Source organism: Triturus cristatus, chromosome 6 (assembly GCF_964204655.1).
Source record: "Triturus cristatus chromosome 6, aTriCri1.1, whole genome shotgun sequence".
Taxonomy (NCBI): Eukaryota; Metazoa; Chordata; class Amphibia; order Caudata; family Salamandridae; genus Triturus; species Triturus cristatus.
The window spans coordinates 1,440,292-1,465,848 of NC_140589.1; the positions used below are offsets into that span (position 1 = coordinate 1,440,292).

At 46.5% G+C, this 25,557-nt stretch overlaps 1 protein-coding gene across 3 annotated transcripts in view; it reads left to right on the top strand.

The window, feature by feature from the left end:
- The window catches only part of LOC146813611 (verrucotoxin subunit beta-like), a 162,291-nt gene that overhangs the window by 85,699 nt on the left and 51,035 nt on the right, over positions 1-25,557 (top strand). Inside the window, exon 4 of one of the 3 annotated variants that reach the window (XM_085610094.1) lies at positions 19,454-19,545. The exons of the other annotated variants lie outside the window; for them this stretch is intronic. Coding sequence (XP_085466220.1) covers positions 19,454-19,515 — 62 coding nt within the window. The 3' untranslated portion in view covers positions 19,516-19,545. Of the gene's footprint in view, positions 1-19,453; positions 19,546-25,557 lie in introns of those variants that run through there. 3 annotated transcript variants of the gene reach the window in all.

Consider the following 25,557-nt stretch of genomic DNA (forward strand, 5'->3'; position numbering starts at 1 on the left):
TCGCCTTGACATCATATGTCGAAATCCCCCCTTACCCGGCCCCTCCTCTGTTACCTGCACGGACCGCGGATGGCCATAATGTGGTTGTAAATCGTTCCTCATCATTGCCATTGTGTTTTCTGGGTGGTGGTAAGCTCTAGTCGGAATTAAAAGGAAAAAAAATGATGGATACTCTGAGGACGGGTCTGAGGTAATGGAGGTATAATGTCTGAATCTGCCTAGATATGAAACTGGTGCCCTGGGGTGGAGTCAGAGTCCGACCTCGGCTGAGATTGAGATGGATTTGGCTCGAGGTCTTTGGATTTGCACTTGATCTTACTCCAGCCTCAGTGATGTTGGGATCGGGACCGGCATTGATGAAAGAGGGATCAGCTCAGTTCTTGGAGCCGAACTGGAACCTGGCATCGGAATTGGTGTGGAACGTGATATTGCTTCTATGGGCTCAGAAAGCTTTGAGGGTGGATTCATGGCAGTAACCTGGCTGGAGGCCCCTGTGGATCCTGAGGTCCCAATGGCTTTGAGCTTCTGTGGTGTTGCTGAAGGCCCAAGAATTTAGGACGCATCGCGATCAATTGCAGAATTGACTATTCATTCCGGAATAGGGAGCGAGATCGAGTGGCACCTTGAAACCTTCAGAACTTCTCTTTAGACAGAGAGTGGTGGGATGGGGTTGGAGCTGGGCCGCGCCCTCAATTTGGAGTGGGAACAGGACTTGTGTGCGGTCCAAGTCTGGTTTCTGTTTGTCCAGGATCATCTTCAGGTCCCTGAGGGCACACTCGACTTAACGATTTTCCCTGAGCCCAAATACCAAAGGAAGTCCTGTGTGGGTTCACTACCAACATCTGTTTTCGGCTGTCATGGCATGGTTTGTACCCTGTACTTTTAATTGGGGTCATCATGCCCTTGCACACTGGATTTACATTTCAAAATTATTTAAAAAAAACAAAACAGAGCAGTGTTCTGGATACGCATTTGAAGGTGTGGTAAGAAAGGAACTGACCGGCATGCAGGTGTGAGGCATTTATGCGACTCTGATCGAACACTTTTGGGGTTCTACAAAGTCAACGTGGAGTCGCACAGTGCACCTAGTAGCACTGCTTTGAGAACTCTCTGGATCCAGCATGGTGCCTGGGGAATATTCTAAAGGTGAGGATCTGTGGCTAGAATTACCCATCAGAATTAATATTTCTCATGTTGACTGCATTTTAATGTTCAAAGGAGAGCACTGTATCCAATGTCCATAAGTGAGAGGGGGATCGCTCCCCATACCTGTGGTCAGGTAAGGAGTGGTTTGGCCAGATCCTTCCCCAAGCATGTATAAAAAATAATAATGAATACATTTTCAAACTTAAAAATCCATAAAATGACATTATTTTAAGTTTTAATAGATAACCTGGTTCATTCCTGATACATTAATACTACACAAAACATTCTTTAGTATTCGCACATTTGGTTGTATTATTCCTCTAAATACATTGAAGACCCGTGGCACTATTCCTTCTCGTGAATTACACACAGATTAAGGCGCCGATTGCGATGTCGTTCAGAAACTTTTCCGATCTAATCGGTTTCGGAATTGTTTTCGACCGAATCGGGTTGTGCGAGTCCGACCGACTGATTACTATGCTTCCCAACATCGTTCAGTCGGACTGGCATTGACTTCAATGGGAGCCTGTGTTCCAAACGAGAACACAGGCGCCCATTGAAAGAAGAGGTGGTTGGGGAAAACATTTTACCCAGTGGCAGGCAACCTGCTGAGCCTGGTTGGAAAGAGGTTCAAGGAAAAACAGGGGAACTCTACTCACTAAGGAACCAGGGTAATAGTTATATAGGAAAAACAATGGTTCCTTTGGAATAATATACTATGAGGTTATGATACATAAGCACAATCGCGATATAGAGGGTTAGATAATGGCAGAGCGCGAAGGAACCACTAACTCACCAATTACAGAGTAGTATATTTTATGGATTTTTTAAACAATAAAGTTAGGAGTAAACATTATACATCAAAACAACATTTGTGCATAGCGTCCCGAGTGACAAAGGGAACCTAAACCTAAGTGACAATGTGAATATTAGATACAAGGCTTCCACAGTTTGTACAAGTCGACCATTATCATAATAATTCCATGTGAACAGCAGCTAAATGCAGTGATATGTGCTGGGGAAATGGTTCGCTTCTTCTGTATGTCGACGACGTTTCGACCCTCAAAACAATGTGGGCTCTCTTCAGGACTATTGATGAAGGGACGTCTGAATATATGGTTGCGCAGCCTTGTGAAATGATGTGCCACATGCTAAGAAATAAGGAAAAAGCTTTACTCACATGAAGACCCGTCCGGGTACTCAATGTGAGGAAAGGCTGTCAATCCAATGGGGTGTGTAGGTGGGCCAGAGGGGCTCAATTTATTATACGCCACAGCCGTAGCGTTGTAGAATCCCTTTGTGGACTAACAGTGACAATGCACTGAGAGTATTTCTCAGTAGAAGAATGGAAAAGCGGGACAGCGCTCCGCGTGTAGATTCAGAAAATGCCGCGTCATTCTTCTACTGAGAAATACTTTTTCTTTTACTTTTACAAATTAGTTACAACCACAGCTCTGGACCAGCCACTGATCAGTGGTTTGTGATTGTAATTGCCGTCACAAAGCATTGATGCACCCGTTTCTGAATCGCATGTGAGGGGGCTTTTTTACTCCCCTTCCTTTTTATTGTTTTAGAAAAGTCGCAAAAGTTATTTTATGAATCTTTTGCGACCCACTTGTGTCATCGTCATCCTTTATTTCGGTTTAGCAATAAATCACAAAGAAACTGATAAACAAATTAAATAAAACATTAAAAACACATAGCCAAACTTGAAATAAAACCACATCCTAATTGATGTTTCAGTGGAAATGAGCTTGATAACCTGCCCCATGATAAAATGAAATATATTACCAACCTCAAGACAATCGTAATCGTACAGCTCCCCTGTAAAAAAAATAAAACAACTGAAGAGCATATGTTAGTTGAGGGCAGCATCTGTAGAAATAACAAAGTTGACCTAGCCAGCTTGATATCCTAGCCCCTAAACAAGTGGGTAATGGGCCTCCTCCTCAGATACAAGTAATACAGACAGAACAATATGAAATGAAGCGTATCCATGGTGGCAAAAGAATCACACCCACAAGGAGCCAAACTATTGACCGGGCGCTCTAAGAACTACTACAAGAAAATGAACCATGGGCCCGATTCACAGAACTAACTTAAGACAAAATCCTAAACTTACTACCATTTTGGTATTCACAGAAGTTAGGAGTCCTAACTTTAGGACTCCTAAATGCCTTCTGTGAATACCGAAAGTCTTAAAATTAGGATTTTTCTCAGTTTAGGAGTAGTAAAGTTAGGCGAAGTCTGGAAATCCACCTCTGGTGATGCAAAGACTTCGGCATCCGGCGGGAGCTTCAGCGATGCAGACCGGTCGGTTGCTTCTTTGATGCCTGCCAAGCAGGGGAGTCACTCCTTGACCCCAAGGGAGATTTCTTCCGTCTTCTAGTTGTGATAGAAAGTCAAAGGTCCAGCATATATGATGCAGAGTTTCGTCCAGGGTAATCTAAAGTCCTAGGGACTGGATTCCTATACTTATACTAAGTTTAGGGGATGGACTAACTCTAAGGCCCCACCTATGAGTGGGCTTGGAAAGAGGGGTGGTTACACCCATTTCCTTTGTCCAGTTTCGCGCCAGAGAAGGGGCAGGTAGCCCCTGCAAACGGTTTGAACTGGACTATGCACAGGGACACCTAGTGTGCCCCCAGTGCAGGACTTCAAAGCACCAGAGAGTGCTCCCGCCCAGCCCCAATACACATCTGCCTGTCTGGGGAGGTGGTTACACCTCCCTTCGACAGGAAACCTATTGTCCAGGCCTCCCCTGCCGGAGTTTCGGTCAGCAGCAGGAGGCCAGACCCGTGTCTGTGGCAGAGGCATCCATTTTGTGATGCCAGGGTTCAGGAAAGTCCTACCGGGTTTGACCAGTGCGAACATGTCTCTCCCTCTAGAAGGGTGGAATGGTATCCCCGCCGCCAGAACTGAGGGGGGGGGGGTAGTATTCCAAAGCGTTTAACACCAAACACAACATGTTTTGATGCAGCCATTCAAAAGTTTGCGTTTACCGCAAGCTCATAATGCACTTAAGAGTATATGGTATGGCTGTATCACAGAACAGCCATAAGGAAGTATTTCTGAAAGCTGCAGAGGGGCTCAGCTCATGCTTGGGCACCCTCTCACACAAAACCAAGCACTCTGCCTTCAGGATTGTCAAGGCCTGCCATAGGAGTGGCTTATAGGTTTATATGTGTCTGTATATATATATGTGGATATAGGTAGCCTATACCACTGTAAGGGGTGCAAGCACACCCTTACCCAGGCTGCAGTAGCAGACCTGTGGTACCATTTTGGAGTGCTTCCCAGGGGTGGCATAATAGATGCTGCAGCCCCTGGCAGGCCTCTGAGGTACCTATGCCCTAGGTACATAGTATACCATATACTAGGAGCTTATAAGGCACTCCAGAATCCAATTAGATATGTACCTAATGTACATGCAAACCATTTTAGAGAGGAAACAGCTAGGCTGTGGTCCTGATTAGCAGGGCCACAGCCAGACTAAGGTTGAAAAACAGTGAAACACCAGCAAAAAGTGGGGGTACCCATGTGAAGCAGATGCTACTCTCCTACATGCTATATTTTCAATTGTGAAGAATGTGGTAGCAGTTCAATGATAAGAAGCGGATTGTGGAAGTTATTGAGTTGGGTGTGTTTGAGGTTGTGATATTAATTTATTTATTTTTAAAGTTTTATATAGCGCAAGCATGACCCTAGTGGGTATCAGAGCGCTTTACTGGCCAAAAGGCAATGACATAAAGAAATAACAACCAATATAATGATATAAGTCAAAGTAAAAGATGACATTGGGTAAAAAAATAAAAAAGACATACAGGAGGGAGATAATGGGTAATACAATTGCAAAGTAGGCCATAATCAGCGTTAGATGACAAAGGGTAAGAGTTTCTAGCTCAGAGTGATGTTCATCAGTAAAGATTTCACTTCCCTTTTGAAGGTGAGCGTAGAGGGAATCTGTGCACTTTCCGGAGGAAGATAGTTCCAGATTCTCGGGGCAATGTCTGAGAAAGTACGATTGTAGGTTTTCATCTTTTGTTTATATTTCTCCAGCTTGAGACGCAAGGTACTGGAGCTCCTTGAGGACCGGGCATCTCCCGATAGTTTGAGCTTATGTGCCAGGTACAAGGGGTGTTTGGAAATACAGTGCTTTATGAGTCACACATGCAATTTGTAATTGAATCCTTGCCTCAAACGGAAGCCAGTTGAGAGATTTCAGGTCAGGAGAAATGTGGTTGGATTTCTTGGAGCCAGTGATAATCCTAGCCGCCGCATTTAGAGGTGCTCTGAGGGGGGTAATATGTATCTAGGAAGCCCGCAGAGTGGCACTAGCATATTCCAACCATGAGATGACTAACGATTGCACCGCAGATTTGAAGTCCTCATGTGGAAGGTATGGTTTAAGTTTCCTAAGGATGCTTAAATTTTTTCCATACTCATCACATCAAAATAATTTGCACACAGCATTAGTCAATACATTGGAGGAACATTGATAAAACCAAGAAAGAAAGAAAAGAAAAGGGAGTCATTAATTCCGCCCCAGAGTTTAGGTTCCCAAAACAATCTCCTTATTTTCAAGGATCCTTCTTCCATCTCCTAACAGGTTCCCATATACGCTTGCCAAGAGCTCTACCCTTTTTCCCCTTTCTGTCATATATCCCTTTTTCCAAATTATATGCTGACAACAATCTGGCCAGCCATTGATGAAATGTTGGAGCTACCTTATCCAACCATACTGATGCAATACAAATTCTGTAGACAGACATAGCCAAAAACAAAAAGAAAGGTGAGCCAGACTGCTCTTCTGCCCCTCCTACCCCCAGGAGGATCCATACTGGTGTAGGAACAACATTTATTCCTAAATTTACGTCTAGAAAAGATTCAATGGCCTTGATCAAGAGTTTAAGCTGGGGACACAGCGCGAATATATGAACAATATCAGCCTCACTACTATTACACCGGGGGCACGTAATTCCCGCCGTTCCCCCCTATTTAGCGATCCTATCTGGTGTATAGTAAAGTGAATAAATCGTCTTATAATGCTGGGCCTGTAAGGCTGCCGAGCAGAGTATAGTCCACCCTAATTCAAGAGAATCCTGGAAGCACTCCTGATCAACCTGGAGTTTATCGCCCCATTTCCTTCCATACTTTCCCAAATCATCACCTTTTAATAAAGACAACTCAGCATAAATTTTCTTTATAGAACAATCTGCTCCAGTCTCAATCATATCCAGAACCCTATTTTTACTAAACCCAGCAGTCCCACCCTTCTTATTCATCAAGAAACTCCGAACTTGCAAAAACTTAAAGAAGTTGTTCCTAGGAATACCATACTTCCCTTGGATTTCCAAAAACTCTAAGAAGCCTTGATCTCCCATAAAATCCCCAACTTTTCGAATTCCCCGCCGTCCCGAATCACTCATAATTCCATCCGCAAATATCTCTACAGGAAGAGATTTATTCCCCTCAATCCTAGTGTAGGCATTGAATCTCCCCATCCCGAGTTTTTTACTCAGCGCTGCCCAGATTTTAAACCCTGCTGAAAGTGTCTTAAATTTGGTTCGGTTTATAGTACCCAGGATCAGTATATTTCAAAAAACAATTCCCAGCATCTTCACCAATAAGTATTGCATAAATGTCAGTTGAACCTGACTTGACCTGGATATCTGAATTGTCTCCTCCCATGAGCCCTCTCATATATTGTATGGCTGATGCCCAATAATATAACTTAAAGTCCGGTACTGCCCATCCTCCTCTATCCCTAGGAAGGGTTAGAAATCGAAGGGCCCTCCTAGTTTTCCCTTGTGCCCAAATAAATCTATTAATCAGGTGTTCAATTGCCAGAAACCATTTACCTTCAAATGTCAGAGGGATTGTCCTAAATAAATACCGGAATTTGGGCAGAATAAGCATTTTAATCACATTAGAGCGACCCACTAAAGAAAGATGGAGATTGTGAATCCTATCGAGATCTTTCTTGCATTTCACCATTATAGGCTCGATGTTTTGCTCCACGATCTTTCCTAAATCTGCCGAAATATTGATACCTAAATAGACCGCTGATTTCACTACCCGCACATCATTGCAGGTCGCCTGTAAATTCTTTATGATCTGTGTCTTAGGTCCATTTAAAGCGTATCCAGAAATCCGTCCAAATACCTCCGCCTCCAATTCTACTTCCAACATTGCCCTGGTAGGGGAGGGAGACACTATCGCCACATCGTCTGCATAGATCAAAGTTTTACAGAGTTGACCCTGGATGTGAATCGGGACAATTTGATCATTTAATTCAAGCCTACGGATCAACGGATCGATATAAACCGCAAAAAGCAGGGGCGAGCATGAACACCCCTGTCGGGTGCCTCGATTAATCTGGAGAGGCAATGTATGCCCTCCATTAATTCTAAGCTGGGCTGTGGGTGACCGATAAAGTGCCTGTATCGACTTAATGAAACCTACTCCAATACCACACCATGTTAATGCAGCCCAAAGGTAGTCCCAGGAGACCCGGTCAAATGTCTTTTCTGCGTCTAAAAACATAACCGCCATGGGATCTCCTGAGACTTCCGTAGCGTCAAATAAAGTAATTACTTTTCGAACATGTTGCGCCGTTCCTCTCCCTGGTATAAACCCATGCTGTGTAGGGCTAACCAACTGCGCTATTATCTTGGACAGTCTAAGAGCCATTACCTTGGAGAAGATTTTGGCATCCGAGTTCATGAGGGTGATAGGCCTATATGATCCTGGTTCCAAAGAAGACTTGCCCTTTTTTAAAATCACAACAATGTCTGCCCCTGCCTACGATTCTGGGACAGAGTATCCAGACTGAGCCTGCAAAATAGTATCGACCAGATCAGGGATTAATGTTTTTTGAAACATTTTGTAAAACTCAATAGGGATTAAATCAGGCCCCGCAGCCTTACCAGAGGGGAGACTATTAAGAGCTACTAGAATTTCCTCAATCTTAAGAGGTGCATCAAGTGCCTCCCTATCTTGATCAGAAAGCTGAGGAGGAGATAGATCCGAGAGATACCGCTGGATATCTGAGGGAGCTCCTAACTAATCTAGCATAAAATTGCCTAAAAACCTCTTTAATTTCCTCGGGATCTGTAACTTTACCTCCTTTACCGTCAAAAATCTCGTTGATCTTTCCTGCCGCGGTTCTCTGCCTAGTACGAATTGCAAGTGTATGTCCAACCCGCTCACTCAACTCATAACATTGTTCTTTTTTGGTCAAAAAAGTCGCGGCTACCTTTATGGCAAGCCCCTCATTAAGATCTGCTTTAATACATGCTATATTAAGGAGTACCGAGGCCGGAGAAACACCAGCCTGAACCAGAAGGGCCAGCTCCTGTTCCGCCTCTGCAAGTGCTCTCACCAATTTATTAACTCTGGCCTGTTCAAGTTTTTGCTTATGTAGACTATAACTTAACGTCTCTCCACGAACCCCGGCCTTAAAAGCATCCCAGATCATCCCTGAGGAAGTACTACCACGGTTTATTTCCCAAAAGGTTTTTATCCAATTATTCATATGTTTAACATAATCCTCATCTTTAAGTAACCTCCTCTCAAATGTCCAAGTCCGCGTGCGCCTTTCACTTCCTTGTAATTTTACTGTTAAAACCAATGGGTTATGATCCGAAACCAGTCGAGGGAACTTTTCTATCTTACTGTCAAAAATGAAGGAGTTTGATATAAAAAAATAATCCAACCTAACACAAACCATATGAGGAGCGGAATAATAGGTTATACCATCATCCAGTGGATTCAAACGCCCCCATGCATCAGCTAAGGAGTTATGGCGCACCATATTGATGATTGCTCTAGATACCTTTTTCTTCCGCCCACGATATTGCTGTCCCTCCTCAATACCCAACCCGCCAATCCCATTTATGTTAAAATCCCCCGCCAAAATAACTGGTTCTGGCCATAGAGCCAATTCTGAATCTAGGTATTGAACGACACCCGGGTCATCTTCGGTAGAACCATAGACTGATCCAATGGTAACTATTTGGTTATTAATTAAACATTCTATCAAGGCCCATCTCCCCCATTGGTCCTCCTTCTTCCTAATGACCTTAACATCCTTTCTTTTGGACAAAATAGCCACCCCTCTAGTTCTAACCCCCTGTCTCGAGAAAGCCAACAGGAAAAACCCAAGCTGTTCAATTAAGTAACCCCTTGCGGCTTCTACATGCGTCTCCTGGAGACATACAAAATCCAGCAGCATTAATCTGAGGGTAGCTGCAACACGTTGTCTTTTCAGCTGGTCATTCAGCCCACAAACGTTAATTGAGGCAATCCTTATACTCATTAAAATACATCATATATGTGACCCTTCCACGAAAACAAACCATAATTGCATAATCCATTTGCGTTCCTCATTACCTGCCCAGATTGTGGCTTCACCTCCCCTTTCCGAATAAAACTTCTCAAACCTAGTGCTGTGCAACACGATACAAATCGCCATTCCCGTGCCCGGCCCCTCCCAAACCCCTCCCCCACCCGGAAATTCCCCCCCAGTACCCTCCCGACTTACAGGCAAATGGGTCGATCCTGACCCATGTGTGGCAGCTAAGAATGCAGCAGCCGCACCCCCCCCTCACTCGTAGACCCCCTATATTCCATACATCTTAGCCATATGGCCTAGGATTCTTTTATACCTCCTAAGAACTAGGGAAAGGAGTAAACCCTTACCCCCCTTCTGCTCTTTCATTTCTGCTAAATATTGCTGGGCCTTGATCTCTGAGATAAAAAACTTAACCTGCCCCTTGAAAATAACCTTGAGCCCCGCAGGATACATCAGGTAGGCCTCATGCCCAAGGCTCTGAAAGGGACCAATCAGCTGCCTCAGCCTCCATCTTCTTTCCACCGTGACATGGCAGAAATCAGGACGGGCAAAGAAAGTAACTCCATCAAACGTGCGTCTAGCGTCTGGTTTAGCCTTCTCCATAACCTCTTGCCTAAGGAGAAAATTACCAACATAAACCAAAATTGCCCGGGGTCTTGCTGCCTGTGATGAACTAAGGGATTTTTTTTTGATAAAATGGGAAGCGATGCGCTCTTTGAACCTCAACCTCCCAGTCCCAAGTCTCCATCTCAGGGAATGCGCCCTTGAACAATTTAATTACAAACGCTCTTGTATCCTGCCCTTCGACCCCTTCAGCCACACCCAAAAGTCTTATGTTGTTGCGCCTCTGGCGATTCTCGAAGTCCTCGAGTTTCCATTGGAGATCCTCAGACAGTTTCTCCTGTGCCTCCTTAAATGAGTACCACCTGCTCACATCGTCTTCCAGCTGACTCGTTCTCTCCTCCACATGAGCAACCCTGTCCGCCATCTCCTCGTATAGTTTATTCATTTTTCGCATAGAGCTCTGGATTTTTTTTGCCGACTGTTTTGCTCTCCGACTCTCAAGCCTCGCCTCGCTCCGCATCTGCTTCAGAGTGGTATACAGAAGATCCAATGACATGGCCTGTGGCTGATTACCAATGTCATCCTGATCTGTCTGGGGCTTAGGCGCCACGCCCTCCTGATATAGATGAGACGTAGCTGAATAGTCCCAACAGAGCTTCCTGCTCTTCCCTACTTCAGGCGGACTAGGTGAGTGTTTTAGTTTAGATTTTGACTTTTTCTTATATAAAGCCCTATGAGTAGCAGGTGCCTTCTGAACCGAGGAACTCACTGCGGAGTCTAGATCAGAGCTACTATTCAAACTTCCTTCGCTAGACATAAAAGAGTCTGAATCGTCATTTAGAGAAAAGAAGCATTCACCGTCTGGGGTTCCAGGGATTCCTCGACTAGATAGTAATAGCTGAGCCTGAGTGTGAGCCTGACGTTGAACCTGAGCCTGAACAGTTACACCTTTAAGACTTGATTTCTCAAGGATCACCAAAGGCTCTGTCAAAACTCCTGCATCATTCTGAACAATATTTTTAACATACAAGGAGTCACCTTTTTTGCAGGCCATACTATCAGCCAGGGTTCTTTCCACGCCAGCATGCTCACCAGACTTACTCTGCAGTCTCAGCATCTCAACACGCAATGAACTCGCGTTCGATTTTTCCTGACTCGGGGGGAGTGCCTGCAACATAGTATCCGATTGCTTAGCAACAACGGATTCAGCGTATGGTGGAGCCGGTGACGCTTCGTTTCTTTCCTCAAGACTGGCCCCGAGTTGTGTCCCGTCAGTTTCCAATGCCTTTGCCTTGAAAGATTCGTGTACAGAAGGCTGCCTGAGATCCTTAGTTGATTTGGTCTTACCCCCATCGGGCCCCGGCTTCACTGCTGGAATTGATTTGCGGGCACTGGCATCTTTCCCGCCTCCCGCTATCGCTACAGCGGTTCCAGCGCTTCCAGCAAAACCTCGCGGGTCATCTGGTTTCTTCGGAGCTCTCCGTACCTGTGCTCCGCGTTGCAGAGAATCTTTGCCCACATCGGCGTCCGGTTGCTCCTTGTGGGTTACATCTTCCTTGGGTTGCTTGGGCCCCCTCGGCGCCATGATCCGGCTGGTTCTAGGCTTACCGCTACTCTGCCACAGTAACGGCCACTGCACAAGTAAGTCCGATTTAATTGTATCTATCGCCGTGATAGCCTGCAGCAACCAACGTGTTGAGCAAAATCACCAAATAGAGGCCACAATCGAGTAGGGGGCCTTGAACATCCCGCTTCCCCTAGGATCACATAGTCAGGGTGCCTCAGAGGAGGGAGAGAGAGCCGCGACTTCGCGCTGTACTCAGTCAGCGGCCATCTTGCCCAAAAACATCAGTACCATATTTCTAGCTATTTCAGATCTTTGCACTGTCTTCCTGTGGCTAATCGCATTCTATTAAATCTTGACACATCTATCACAAAATAAAGTACAGTTCAGGTCTTGGCTTTTTGTCTGACCACGTTCATTGTTATTCTCCCATACGAGCTCTTCAATCATGTTTTTCCAATCTAATATTAGTCCACACTTTTGTTGATCGAGATTGGGCAGTAAAGCCTTTTCAATCACTGCTGCGCAAACTTGAAATGCATGCTTCAGCAATTGAGGGATATTTCTATCACCTTATATTATGAAGGGGATTGACAATTGGTCATTCAATAAAAGTACCTAGATTTCTGTTTGTTTCTATTGTGATTCGCTTATGCACTCTTATTTGATGCCAAGATACCTCGGCGAGGTCATTCAACCATGTATTTATTTGTCGACACAAAGATAGATTTAGTGCTCTGAGTATGAACGAATATCTTTGTTAAGTGCTGATAGGTTGAGATGGTCAGAAGAGAAGTGGCTAACGAGATTTGGAGCTTGATAGACAACCTCTCACAAGCATGAGGACGCATGCTGGATTATATATCCCATAACTGCACTCCTGTCCCAGTTCAAGTGGAGTATGCTGTAGGTGAGGTTTGAAGAGTCAACAGAGAGCTAAATCTCAATCAATGCTTACATGTGAGCCGAATTGTTGATAATTAAACCGTGGATGTTTTGAAACCTTGTAGTTCTGAAATAGCATAACAGATCTGATTACTTGTTGTGAGTTCTGGCAACTTTCTGCAACAAATGTGCACACACACAAAAAACACACTGTTATTATTAAAGCCTTTAGTTTAAGCTAAATTTAGTGCAAAAGAAATGAAACAACATACAGAAATCAGGAATATTGTAGCAGGAGCACTAATGTAAGTATTATGAAATCGGTCAGCATACTATACGATGCTTTTTTAAGGACCCCTGCATGACTAATGAAAGGCTTTTTCCATAATGGAGATCAATTTTTTGATGAAGACTACAAACATTCAAACCTGAATAGCAGCAGGCCTGTGCACAAGTCAAAGTAACAAAGCAGAGTAAGTACTCCATCTTTCAAAGTTTCATAATGCCACAATCCCTGTACAGTCGAAAGAAAATAAAGACAAAGTGAACAATCTTGAGTGTTGTGCTCTTCTTTTACTGTCGATCGATTGCCCAGCCAACACGAGTTTCGTCTGGGGAAGTACCCCAGAACTTCTTCAGGGCTATGAGGCAATGCCAACAGGGTATCTTGATTCTCTAAGCCACTTGTAGTTCCGTCCCGGCTTATCGAAGGGAATGGGTGTAATCCGCCAGTATCAAGGGTCCTGGATATGGGACCCCGTAGTGGAGCCACGTGTGTGCTTCACTCAAGTCAAGATACGCTTTATTCAATTTAAAATGTCAAATCATAAAAGCACAAGACATTGCAATAAGCGAGAATATATCAATTCATGTAATTAAAACTTGACAAATATTTAGTAAAAATTATGTCTGTTAAAAATTACAAGTATATATTAAAAATAGCATCTATTAAAAATAACAAAAAGAAAGACTGTAAGCTAGTTTCAGTGCACAGCCATGACATAGATAAAAACCTGATTGATTAATCAAAGGAGGGAGCTTGCATAGTTTTCCTTGTTCTGACCACCCCTTTCAAATATTTTACAATGTGGTCAGTAAAAATGTAATCATCTAGGAATTGTAGCCTAAGGAAAGCAGATCGACATTGTCTCAGCCCCTGCATTTTCAGGTTAGAAAGGATCCATCTTTTCCTGATTCAGGTATAAAACTTATAATATAGTGTGGATTGTTGACTGTGTAGATGTTTCATCGCAGGGGCATGGGCAAAGAGAGCGTGACCAATCATTTACCTGAGGGAATGTAACCAGATTATGGAAATTGCCTCGGCGTAGGCGCGTCAATAACATCCGGTCATAATTTCTTGGTGTGGATCGTAGATATGGTTGTATCCCCGTTTGAGTCGAGAGCAATTGATTGGCTCTGACTGATGTTTTCATAATTTTAGAGAACAATCTCATTGTCTCCAAGTGGTTGATACATAAAACCCTTAAATCTTTCCTCTTAATAAGAGACAGGCTATCTGGGCTAGCAAAGTAATCAGAACGATCAAAGTCATGCATACATTTTTTCACATAAGCGAGCCAAGGACTACATTGTACCCGTTGCAAGTTCAGACAGTCTTTTATCACGTCCCGGTTGAGACCAGTGGTAACGCCTATCCAGACCTTATGCCATGATAGAATCGGCTGAATTTTAATTAGGTCGGACAGGTATGACCGTTCCAGTTCGCCGTGGCAAATATATGTGCCCGTACTATTTGGGACAGCTAGAAGATATCTTAGAAACCAATTCTCGACTTGCTGAAGATACTCTACGTTTGCATAACCCCAAATACCAGCTCCGTACAGATCAACTGAAGTGCATTTAGCTTTGTATATTGTCAACAGATCGTTAATAGGACGCTTTCCTAACTTCCTGGCAAAGTTGATCAAAGCGCCTATGGCTTTGGCGAAAAGCAATTTTTTACAATTGATGGTTTTGCCCATGAGCCCCTTCTATCAAAGACAATTCCCACGTATGAGAAGTGATTAACAAATTCAAGTTTTTTGTTATTTATAAAAATGTCACGGCACTTAACACTGGGCTTGCTACATTTCTTGACAAAAGTTTTGGTAATATTAACATTAAGGTCTAGGCTTGACATATAAGATGCAAAGCTCAACACAATTTTCTGCAAGCCGATGCGGGCTAACAAGACCGCATCGTCGATGTATAACAGTGCACCAATTGTCCTTTTGCGTAAGCTAGGTAGGTCTTGGCATTCCCTCAATAAAGTGTTGCCCAGACTAATTATGTAAAAGGTTAAGAGGAGGTGGGCTAAAACACACCTCTGCCTTACCCCCTTCCTGACAGGGAAGCTGTGACTAAGTTCACCATTTCTACCATAGCAGACCCTGGCCCGGGCGTCTAGGTAAGATTGTTTTAAAAAAGTAATTAGTTGTGTTTCCACCCCCATGTCCTCTAGGATGTGCCACAGCTTCTGGTGATTGACACAGTCAAACGATGAGCAAAGGTCAACGAAACATATAAAAAGGTTCCCTTTTTTTGCCTGAGTATATTTTCCCAGTATGAGGCTCAGGTTCAGACTCTGTTCCACAGTACCTTGACCTTGATGGAATCTGCACTGAAGTTCTGAGATGACAGCTGTGTCCTCCTCCCACGACTGCAGTCTATTTAAAATAGCGCGCCCGGCCACGGCGAGTCCAGCAATGATATGGGTCTATAACAGGCCGGGTCGTTGCAGTCGCCTTTCTTAAAAATAGAGACAAGAATGGACTCCGTCCAAGTTGTAATGAACCCTTGTGTACAGCAGGCCCTTAAGACCAAAGTTAGGAGTGTGGAAATTTAGCTTGCAAACTGAACATTATCTGCGCCATCTTGCCTCTCCCCAGCGCCACGCACAGCGAATGCACGGCCGCCATTTTAGGCACCCCACTCTCTCCCCGCTCACTCTCGATCGCCAGCACCTTCCCCTGGCGCTGCAAGCATCCCCCCCGCGCGCCGGCCACCCCCGCTCTCTCATACAGGCCATAAACCCTCTCCTTCTGCGCGACCCTGCTACGGAACCCCTTCCGACCGACGACCCATACATGGTCATGCCTCTCCTTTGATTAAACCAGATTGGTCGCACACTGCTACACCTACCAGGCGTGTTCCCCCAATGAAAATGGTCCCTGAAGGTCAGCGTCGGCGGATACACCTATGCTCGAGTGTGAATGCAAGTATGCGTGGCGTGTGCCATCCCTGGACACGTGTTTCGAGGTAGTTGCCTCTCGTCAGCAGGGAGTAGGAAAATGTGTGGGGTTGCTGTGTAAGCTGCTAAAAACGTTATCAGGTCTAGTACCTCTCGTAGCGCGCAGGTGCGTAACCATGAGTCCGTCGACTCCACCGGCTCAAGGGAGCCTGAATATAAAGTTAAACCAGATTGGTCGCACACTGCTACACCTACCAGGCGTGTTCCCCCAATGAAAATGGTCCCTGAAGGTCAGCGTCGGCGGATACACCTATGCTCGAGTGTGAATGCAAGTATGCGTGGCGTGTGCCATCCCTGGACACGTGTTTCGAGGTAGTTGCCTCTCGTCAGCAGGGAGTAGGAAAATGTGTGGGGTTGCTGTGTAAGCTGCTAAAAACGTTATCAGGTCTAGTACCTCTCGTAGCGCGCAGGTGCGTAACCATGAGTCCGTCGACTCCACCGGCTCAAGGGAGCCTGAATATAAAGTTAAACCAGATTGGTCACACACTGCTACACCTACCAGGCGTGTTCCCCCAATGAAAATGGTCCCTGAAGGTCAGCGTCGGCGGATACACCTATGCTCGAGTGTGAATGCAAGTATGCGTGGCGTGTGCCATCCCTGGACACGTGTTTCGAGGTAGTTGCCTCTCGTCAGCAGGGAGTAGGAAAATGTGTGGGGTTGCTGTGTAAGCTGCTAAAAACGTTATCAGGTCTAGTACCTCTCGTAGCGCGCAGGTGCGTAACCATGAGTCCGTCGACTCCACCGGCTCAAGGGAGCCTGAATATAAAGTTAAACCAGATTGGTCGCACACTGCTACACCTACCAGGCGTGTTCCCCCAATGAAAATGGTCCCTGAAGGTCAGCGTCGGCGGATACACCTATGCTCGAGTGTGAATGCAAGTATGCGTGGCGTGTGCCATCCCTGGACACGTGTTTCGAGGTAGTTGCCTCTCGTCAGCAGGGAGTAGGAAAATGTGTGGGGTTGCTGTGTAAGCTGCTAAAAACGTGGTAGAAGAAGTAGTTAGTAATGTTTGCAACAGCCCTATCCTACCCATTGTAAAGAAGCAAGGCGAGGGGGATGAGAAAGCCTACCGTTTCATTGTTGACTTGCGAGAGGTTAACAAAGTAGTCATACCCCAGTACCCCGTAGTCTCAGACATCACCACCATCCTCACCCTGATTCCATCCACTGCCACCATCTTTACTGTTATTGACCTCAAGAACGCATTCTTTTCCATCCCCATCCACCCAGACAGCCGCTACCTGTTCGGCTTCACTTTAAAAGCCCGTTCGTACAGATTCTGCAGGGCACCCCAAGGCTACACTGAGAGTCCCAGTATTTACAGCCAAGCCCTCAAGAGGCAACTGGATGCAGTCCAACTACCCGATGGAGTGGTGCTGATACAGTACGTCGATGACATTCTTTTGGCGGCCGACACCACTCCTCTTGCCGTCACAGCCACCATTCACCTCCTCCGCTTCCTTGCGGAGAACGGTCACAAGGTCTCCAGAAAGAAATTGCAATTCTGCCAGCCCCAAGTAACGTATCTAGGCCACCTACTATCCAAAGACGGGAGGAAACTTACCCCTGACCGAATTCAAACCATCCTAGAAACCCCTGTTCCCAAAACTCAGAAGCAAGTACGGTCCCTAGTGGGCCTCACCTCCTTTTGTCGACAGTGGTTGCCAAACTTCAGTCTTACCATAAAGCCTCTGCTTTCCCTGCTGGCTAAAGATGTCCCCTTCCCCCTCCCCTGGACACCTGAATGTCAATCCTCCTTCAAAGAATTACGAAACGCCCTCTGCTCGGCCCCAGTCCTAGGAACCCCAGACTACACTAAACCTTTCTCCCTCTACACCCACGAAAGGGAGGGATGTGCGTTGTCTGTCCTAACCCAGTCCATAGGCCCTAAGCAACGCCCTTGTGCCTACTTCTCTGCCACTCTTGACCCCGTAGCCAGAGCTTTGCCCGCCTGCCTTCGAGCAGTAGCCGCCGCTGCTGTCTCTATCCGGCAAAGTGAGGGGATCGTGCTCTCGAACCCCCTCACGGTATTGGTACCCCATGCTGTTGACACCCTCCTGAACCAAACCAAGACTCAACACCTGACTAGCGCACGACTGACTGGTTATGAACTGACTCTGCTTGCACCCCACATCACATTGAAACGATGCACCACTCTGAATCCAGCTACACTACTGCCTCTCCCTAACGCTGACCCCAATGCATCCCCTATACATGATTGCGTGACCCTCACCGACGAACAAACCAAGAGTAGGGTTGACCTCCGGGATACTGCCTTCCCAGGCCCTGACGGAGAACTGTGGGTGGATGGCTCATGCATCAAGCTCCCCGATGGCACCACCTCAGCTGCCTATGCAGTCACCACAGCCCGAACAATTGTTGAGACAGCCCGCATCACACAGCGATCCGCACAGGCGGCGGAACTAATTGCTCTTACACGAGCCTGCATCCTGGCAGCAGGGACAACCGCAAACATTTACACAGACAGTCAGTACGCCTTCGGGGTAGTTCACCACTTTGGGCTCTTATGGAAAGAGAGGGGATTCTTGACTTCTCATGGCACACCCATCCTGTATGGAGATCTAGTCTCTGCCCTGACCGAAGCAGTCCTCCTCCCCACACGGTTAGCTGTGATCAAATGCCAGGCACACAAGAAGGTGACAGACATTATAGGACAGGGAAATGCACTGGCTGACATTACTGCCCGAACCACAGCCGAGAATAGGTCCACGACCCGTATGTACGTGACCAGGTCACAAACTGAGAAATGGAAGGATGCTAGGGAAACAATTAGGGATATCCAACTAGCCAGCACACCACACGAATTAACTGAATGGGCCCGGGTGGGATTGAAGGACGATGACGGTTGCTGGCGAACCAAAGACTTGAACAAATGGTTGCTACCAGATTCATACTTGATCCCCATGCTGACCATGGCACACTCCCCCGCACACATAGGGTCTGCCCCCATGATCGAACTCATCTCCAAAGTCTGGCACAACGACAAAATACCAGACTCAGCCAAACGTCTAGTCCAACAATGCCTAGTATGCCTCCAACACAACCCTGGGAAAGGAACTGCTGTACCCCGGGGAGGGTTTGGGGTCCCCAATCACCCCTTTGAAGTCCTACAAATGGACTATGTCCAGCTAGAAAGGTGCCAAGGTTTGAAGTATGTACTTGTCGTTGTGTGTGCCTTCAACAAGTGGGTGGAAGCCTACCCAACCCATGACAACACCGCTATGACTACCGCAAAAGTACTACTGAAGGAATTCTTCCCCCGATACGGCCTTTGTCGAATTTTGTGGAGCGACAACGGCCCCCACTTCGTAGCCGAAGTTATCCAACTCATCTTAAAAGGGTTGGGTGTAAAACAGAAGTTCCATGCGGTCTTCCATCCCCAATCTGCAGGCCTGGTTGAGCGACACAACGCCACATTGAAACTTAAGATAGCAAAAATAGTCGCCACCACAGGGCTAAGATGGCCAGACGCTCTCCCACTAGCATTGCTATCAATGCGTTCCACCCCCACCAAACACCACTTAACCCCCTACGAGGTCGTCTTCGGGCGGTCCATGAACCTTTGGACTGCACCAAAACCGACATCCATCCACGACGTCCCGGACGTCCTCATGTCTAATTATCTGTACAATCTAAGTAAAACGTTGTCTATCATCCATCAGCAGGTGCTGCACGCCATTTCCGATGTTTCCAGGGGCCCCGGGCACGACATCCAACCCGGTGACTTCGTCTTAGTGCGTAACTTCCAGCGCACCAAGAGTCTGGAGCCCCGGTGGACGGGCCCCCTGCAAGTCCTGATCACCACCCGAACAGCTCTTCGAGTGGAGGGGAAACGCAATTGGCTGCATGCACACCACTGCAAGAAGGTATCACCGACCCTGACAACCACGGACAACATCACCGCCCAAGAGGAACTTCTGGACAAAGACCGACCATCCCTGAGCCGCTGCCCGGATACAGAGACACTTGAATTGATTGAATATCCCGATCCCACTGTGCCATCCAAAGAAGGGTATAACTTGCGACGAAAGGAGAGAACTTCGGCTAAGCAGACCACAGGCTAAGTGGAAATCTCAGAGCGGTAGCCTAGTCACCTCAAAGGCCACCAGGAGAGAAACTAAACAAAGTCTGTGGTTCTGCCCGCTACCGAGTCTCTCGAAGGTGATGGAAGCGCCCGACATGAAGGTGATGGAAGCAACCGGACGTCCGAAGATCCCCTACAAAAACCCAAAGACTGACCGAATGCACAGCTTTAAGACTATAGCACTTTTTATGACCCTTCTCTTTTGCCTTCTCCTCATGGTCACCTTCTGGATCATGGAGGAGAACACACCCGCTCATAAGACATTGCTGACCACCGTTCAACCTACCACCACGAGGGAGCACCATCTGATCTCACTTTCACCCCAACTCCGAGAAAGGCGTAAGGAGTTTTGGAATAACTCTTTTGTGCAGTTGCTCCACCAACACAATCTTGCCACCAACGCCACTAACTGCTGGATCTGTGGATTGCTACCACATGCCACTGGGCACTCAATCCCTTTCATCCCTTCACCTTTTTCTGTCCATGGTTCCTGCCTCGCCTGGCTGATCCTTCTGCAGGAGAGCTACAAGGACAATGCCACTTCCGGCAGAACCATGTCACACTTCTACCATGGGTTCTGGCTGAACAAAACTGGTAGAACTTCCGCCCTCTTCTGCCCTCTGAGATCGAACACTTCCTTTCACATGGACATCCCTGCCAAAGAACGAGTTGAAATGCAAGTGTTCAACAATCCAGCCAGACCCACCTTCTCTTACCTCCGAAAACGGACGGCCGCCACCCTAACAGTGGCCCTGTCCGTCATCAACATCACTGGATCTGTATGCCTCGAAGGCCTGGGGGCACAGCTGGTGGGCCACAGCTCCTGCCTCATCACCCGAACATTGGACTCAGTTGACCCACCCTCCTTTGTTGCCTCCCCGAATATGTACTTCGTCTGTGGTACTAAGGCCTACACCTGGCTCTCGAAAGGTTGGGGAGGCACCTGCTACATCGCCTTTGTCCTTCCCCCGACATATGTGGCTCCAGCAAACCATCACCGACAGAAACGTGCCAAAGACATTGTACAAGCCGACTCCGCCGGAGCGCAGTTCATGGACGCAGTAAAAGGTCTTGTTCCACTCTGGGGTCCAATGGCGAACAGCCGTGCCATCCGCCTATTAACCCAGGCAGTCGAAACAGCAATGAACATTACAGCTGGCGCCCTCGCCAACAACACCGCTGAGCTTCAGGCCGTCCGCCTGGTGGCTCTTCAGAACCGCCTTGTTCTAGATGTGGTTCTGGCTGATCGTGGAGGAGCATGCCGCATCATTGGGTCCAGCTGTTGTACCTACGTACCAGATAACTCACCCTCAGTCTACAAAGCAATTGAACACCTCCACAGACTGTCCACAGAAGTCCATCAAGAGCAAGAAGAATGGTCGCTGGGGAGTTGGTTTTGGGACGCTATTAAAAGTTGGGGATGGAGGCTGTTTTCATTTATCCTAATACCGGTTGTGATACTATGTGGATGTTGCTTGGGGATTCAGTGTCTGCCACCTTTATGTTCGCTTTTAATGAACTGTATCTGCCCTAAGACTTTGAACTTTGAAACAGAGCGGATGAAAGCTCTTTATGAGGTGGAAGTCTGTAGTATTATGGGGATAAATCCGAACTAGACAAGCTGGCGAGATATGTTAAAAGGGAGGACTGTGGAAATTTAGCTTGCAAACTGAACATTATCTGCGCCATCTTGCCTCTCCCCAGCGCCACGCACAGCGAATGCACGGCCGCTATTTTAGGCACCCCACTCTCTCCCCGCTCACTCTCGATCGCCAGCACCTTCCCCTGGCGCTGCAAGCATCCCCCCCGCGCGCCGGCCACCCCCGCTCTCTCATACAGGCCATAAACCCTCTCCTTCTGCGCGACCCTGCTACGGAACCCCTTCCGACCGACGACCCATACATGGTCATGCCTCTCCTTTGATAACCCCTTTCCTCTGCGCCCCATTGTCCGAACTGGTCCCAGGCCATCACCTAGCCCTGCGGATGCAGTTTATTGCCCCTACTGTAAGGGAAACACCCCACATCAAAGGGATTACAGTAGATCAAAGCCCCTACCCCCTGAGACCCGACCGGTCACACACACCCCCGGGAATTGGCGGAATACCCTGCTGCGCAATAGCCATCTCCTACTGTGGGTGGGGTGGGAACTTCTACTGTATCTATGTGTGGGATCGGATCTGAACCGGGGCTTCAGGGGATATTCTCCCATACATCAAGGGAACCTCAAGAATGTACTATGTGTAATAAAGCAATAAACCAGTGTATAAGAGACCAGGTCTCAGAGATGCAGTTAGAGCACCTCGTGACGATACCTTGCTGTCTGATCTGATGTGTTCTGCTCCGACGGAATAAAACTTTGTTTCCTGCCTTCCAGTCTCCGGCGCCTGCCTCTTTCATTGGTAAATTATCGAGTGGTATGAGAGGCGATTACTGCCGGGCAAATACTTGAAAGGTTATCGACTGAAACTGCCGCTACCATTTAACAGGAGTGGGCCCCAGAGCAAAGAGCAGGATTTATATAGATCTACTGGGATACTGTCTGGTCCCGGAGCTTTTCCCCTTATGCTTGCGTTGATGGCCATCACCTCGTCCACATTAAAATCTATGCAGATTGGGAGGTAGCTTACGGGACCTGTTGTTACAGTAGGCTGGAAAAGTGGGTCACCCATGGATCCTCCCCGACTGTGTTTTCAAAGCTTGGTGAGGTTTTAGGGGCCTAGAACGGGGCATTCACAGCCTTCCAAAAACCTTTCATGTCCTTTAAGGCAGATACTTGCTTAAGACCCTGCCACAGTTCAGATCTAATGGCCTCTTTTCTTTCTTTGAGGGACGTTTTATACGCCATCCTGGCCCTTTTTATTGCTTCCTGATCTCTCCTCGGCTTGTGTAGAGCAGATTTCAGAGCTGCATGCGATTTGCTACACTGGGAATCAAACCAGCTTGCCGTACTATTAGAGGATCTTTTGGATTCTGTTATTAAATTATTTTGAATGGCTTGTGAGATTTTGCAGAAGGAGTTCAAAATACTGATATCTGTGGCCATCTCGTCAAGGCAAACCGAGAAGTCTGTTTTACACTTAATTTAAAGTGACTTAGTTAATTGTAAGGTATCTACTCCCGCCCATCTAATGCTGTATCCGTTCGATCTATTAATAACAAAATCCTGTGAAGGCTCAGTGGCCATGTGTCTAATGGATAACGCTTTGGTCGGCAGATCTACGGTAACGCTAATTGGGAAGTGGTCACTGAAGGCGACGGAATGGGTTTTAAAATTAAATGTTCTATCAGCATATCTATTTGATATTAAAAGAAAATCTATAGTTGAGCACGCCCTACCACCGTTAAATGTACCACTAAATGGTATGGGTGGTGAGCAAAGATCGTTGACGATGCCCAGGTCCATGGTATATTTAATCATGTTTAACATTTCCCCAAGGGTGGAACGCGAAAAATGAGAGATATCTATCTCATCATCAGGTAATAAACCGCAATATCCTCCTGCCGCATGAGTACAAAGGCTCATGTTGAAGTCCCCTCCACAGATTATGCAAAGGTCTTTGGTTGTGTTCCCATAAATAGCGTCCAGATCCTCCTGTAGCTGCCTTAAGACTTCCCTCGTTTGCACGGCAGAAATGTTACTTTAAAAATTTGAGAGAACAGTGCAATGGGATTTGTCAATCTGTTTTTTTAAAACCTAATAATAGGTTTTAGATTGTACACGGGCTACCCTTATTGCATTCAACCTGTGACATATGATAGTACATAGGCCACCCTCATTCCTCCAGTGACTGGAGGATACAGCCGGGGTAAAAAATGTTTTGAACCCGTTAACATGTCGAATATCATCTGCCTAGGTTTCTTGAAAGCATAGAATATCGAAATCATAAATGAATTTATGCCAGTCGGAGTTAGACAATTTAGTAGATAAACCTGCCACAAAAGTATGTTCATGAGGCTAGACCTAAGTTCGCCCTCAGTAATGCACTTAGTATACCACAGGCAGCGTTAAGGACGTTAGAGTAGTGATCAGTGTTAGTTAAAGGATGTGAATGGTAAGTATTTGTGATTGTTGAATGAGATCCCTGCTTATTGTTACCAGGTGCAGTATGTTCGTTAGCCACTTTGCTGTCTGGCTGGGCTTCGCCTTTGGCAGGTGGCCCCGGGCTTCGATGGATAGAATTATCAATTAAAACTTCAATATTGCTTTGGTCATTATGAGAGGCCTCCTTTTAGGTCCATAGGTACCAATTTTAGGCTAGGGGGATTGTTTTCTGTGGTCCCGCTTTGTACTGCATGACTAGTTGTGGAAACAAGTCAATCTATGTCTGAATCAGCGACTACAACGGTCCCATTCGTTGCGGTCGTCGATTCAGAGAGTGTACTCGCTTGGTCAGAATTGCCCCCAGTGGTTATAACAGAGGGTCCCTACTCTGGACCTCTCTCCACTCCTTGATCTCTCAGCTCGCACACACAGCCGGGACGGAAGTATAACTGGTCTTGAGTGAAGCACACACTTGGCTCCACTACGGAGTCCCATATCCAGGACCCTTGATACTGGCGGATTACACCCATTCCCTTCGATAAGCCAGGACGGAACTACATCTGGCTTAGAGAATCAAGATACCCTCTTGGCATTGCCTCATAGTCCTGAAGAAGTCTTGGTGTACATCCCCAGACAAAACACGTGTTGGCTGGGCAATTTATCGGCAGAAAAAGAAGAACACAACACTCAAGATTTTTCACTTTGTCTTTATTTTCTTTCGACTGTACAGTGATCGTAGCATTATGAAACTTTGAAAGATGGAGTACTTACTCTGCTTTGTTACTTTGACGTGTGCACAGGTCTGCACCAATTCAGCGTGACCTTGGTCTAGATTTTTGGGGGTTCAGGGTGGTTCCCCTTCCTGTTAGCACCGTCCCACACACCTCAACTCCAAATAAGATACGTGCAACCTTTGCAGGCGCCCTCTGTGAGAAGGTGGCCTGATATATGCTGTCCACTAGTTCTAGTGGGCACCTTGTATCAGTCCAAACAACCCCTTATGGTGAATGGTTAAAGACAACCTTATGTGAAAGCTATCCTAGTGGTAGCTATGGAGAGCAGCCTTCAGGCTAAGTCTTGAAGGAATGTAAAGCAGCTTGTTTTACCAGTCTATAATCTCTTGAATGATCAAATGAAAAGACAACCACACCAGGTATATATTTAAAAGAAATGTATTTAGTTTAACACACACCCCTCTAGTCTCTTTATGAGACTGGAGTTCGAAGTACTTTAGTTACAAGTGTTTAAGCCTCAGTAAAAGCACAAATACACGTTTGGGCCCTAGGGGCGTACCAAACCATATACCAAAAAAGTGGTATAAGAACCACGACTGTAATAGGCACTAGGCCTATCGCCTCTAGAATCGCTGGGACCCCAAGGTAGTGACACAGGGGACCCACGGGAGCCGTATGCAGTGTGAAAACACAACCGCGGGTTCCTATTATCTTTTATGGGGAATGTCGCGGTTGGAATTTTAAAGATGAGGGACACTTCTAATCGAGTCAGGACTAAACCCTTTTGGACTTAGGCAGTTCTAGGGCTAGCACCCACGAGAGCACTGGAGTACTCGAGTTACCTCACCTATGGAAGCCGGGTGCATAGGTGTCTTTTGGTGTTGGGTCGCGTCGTCGATTCCAA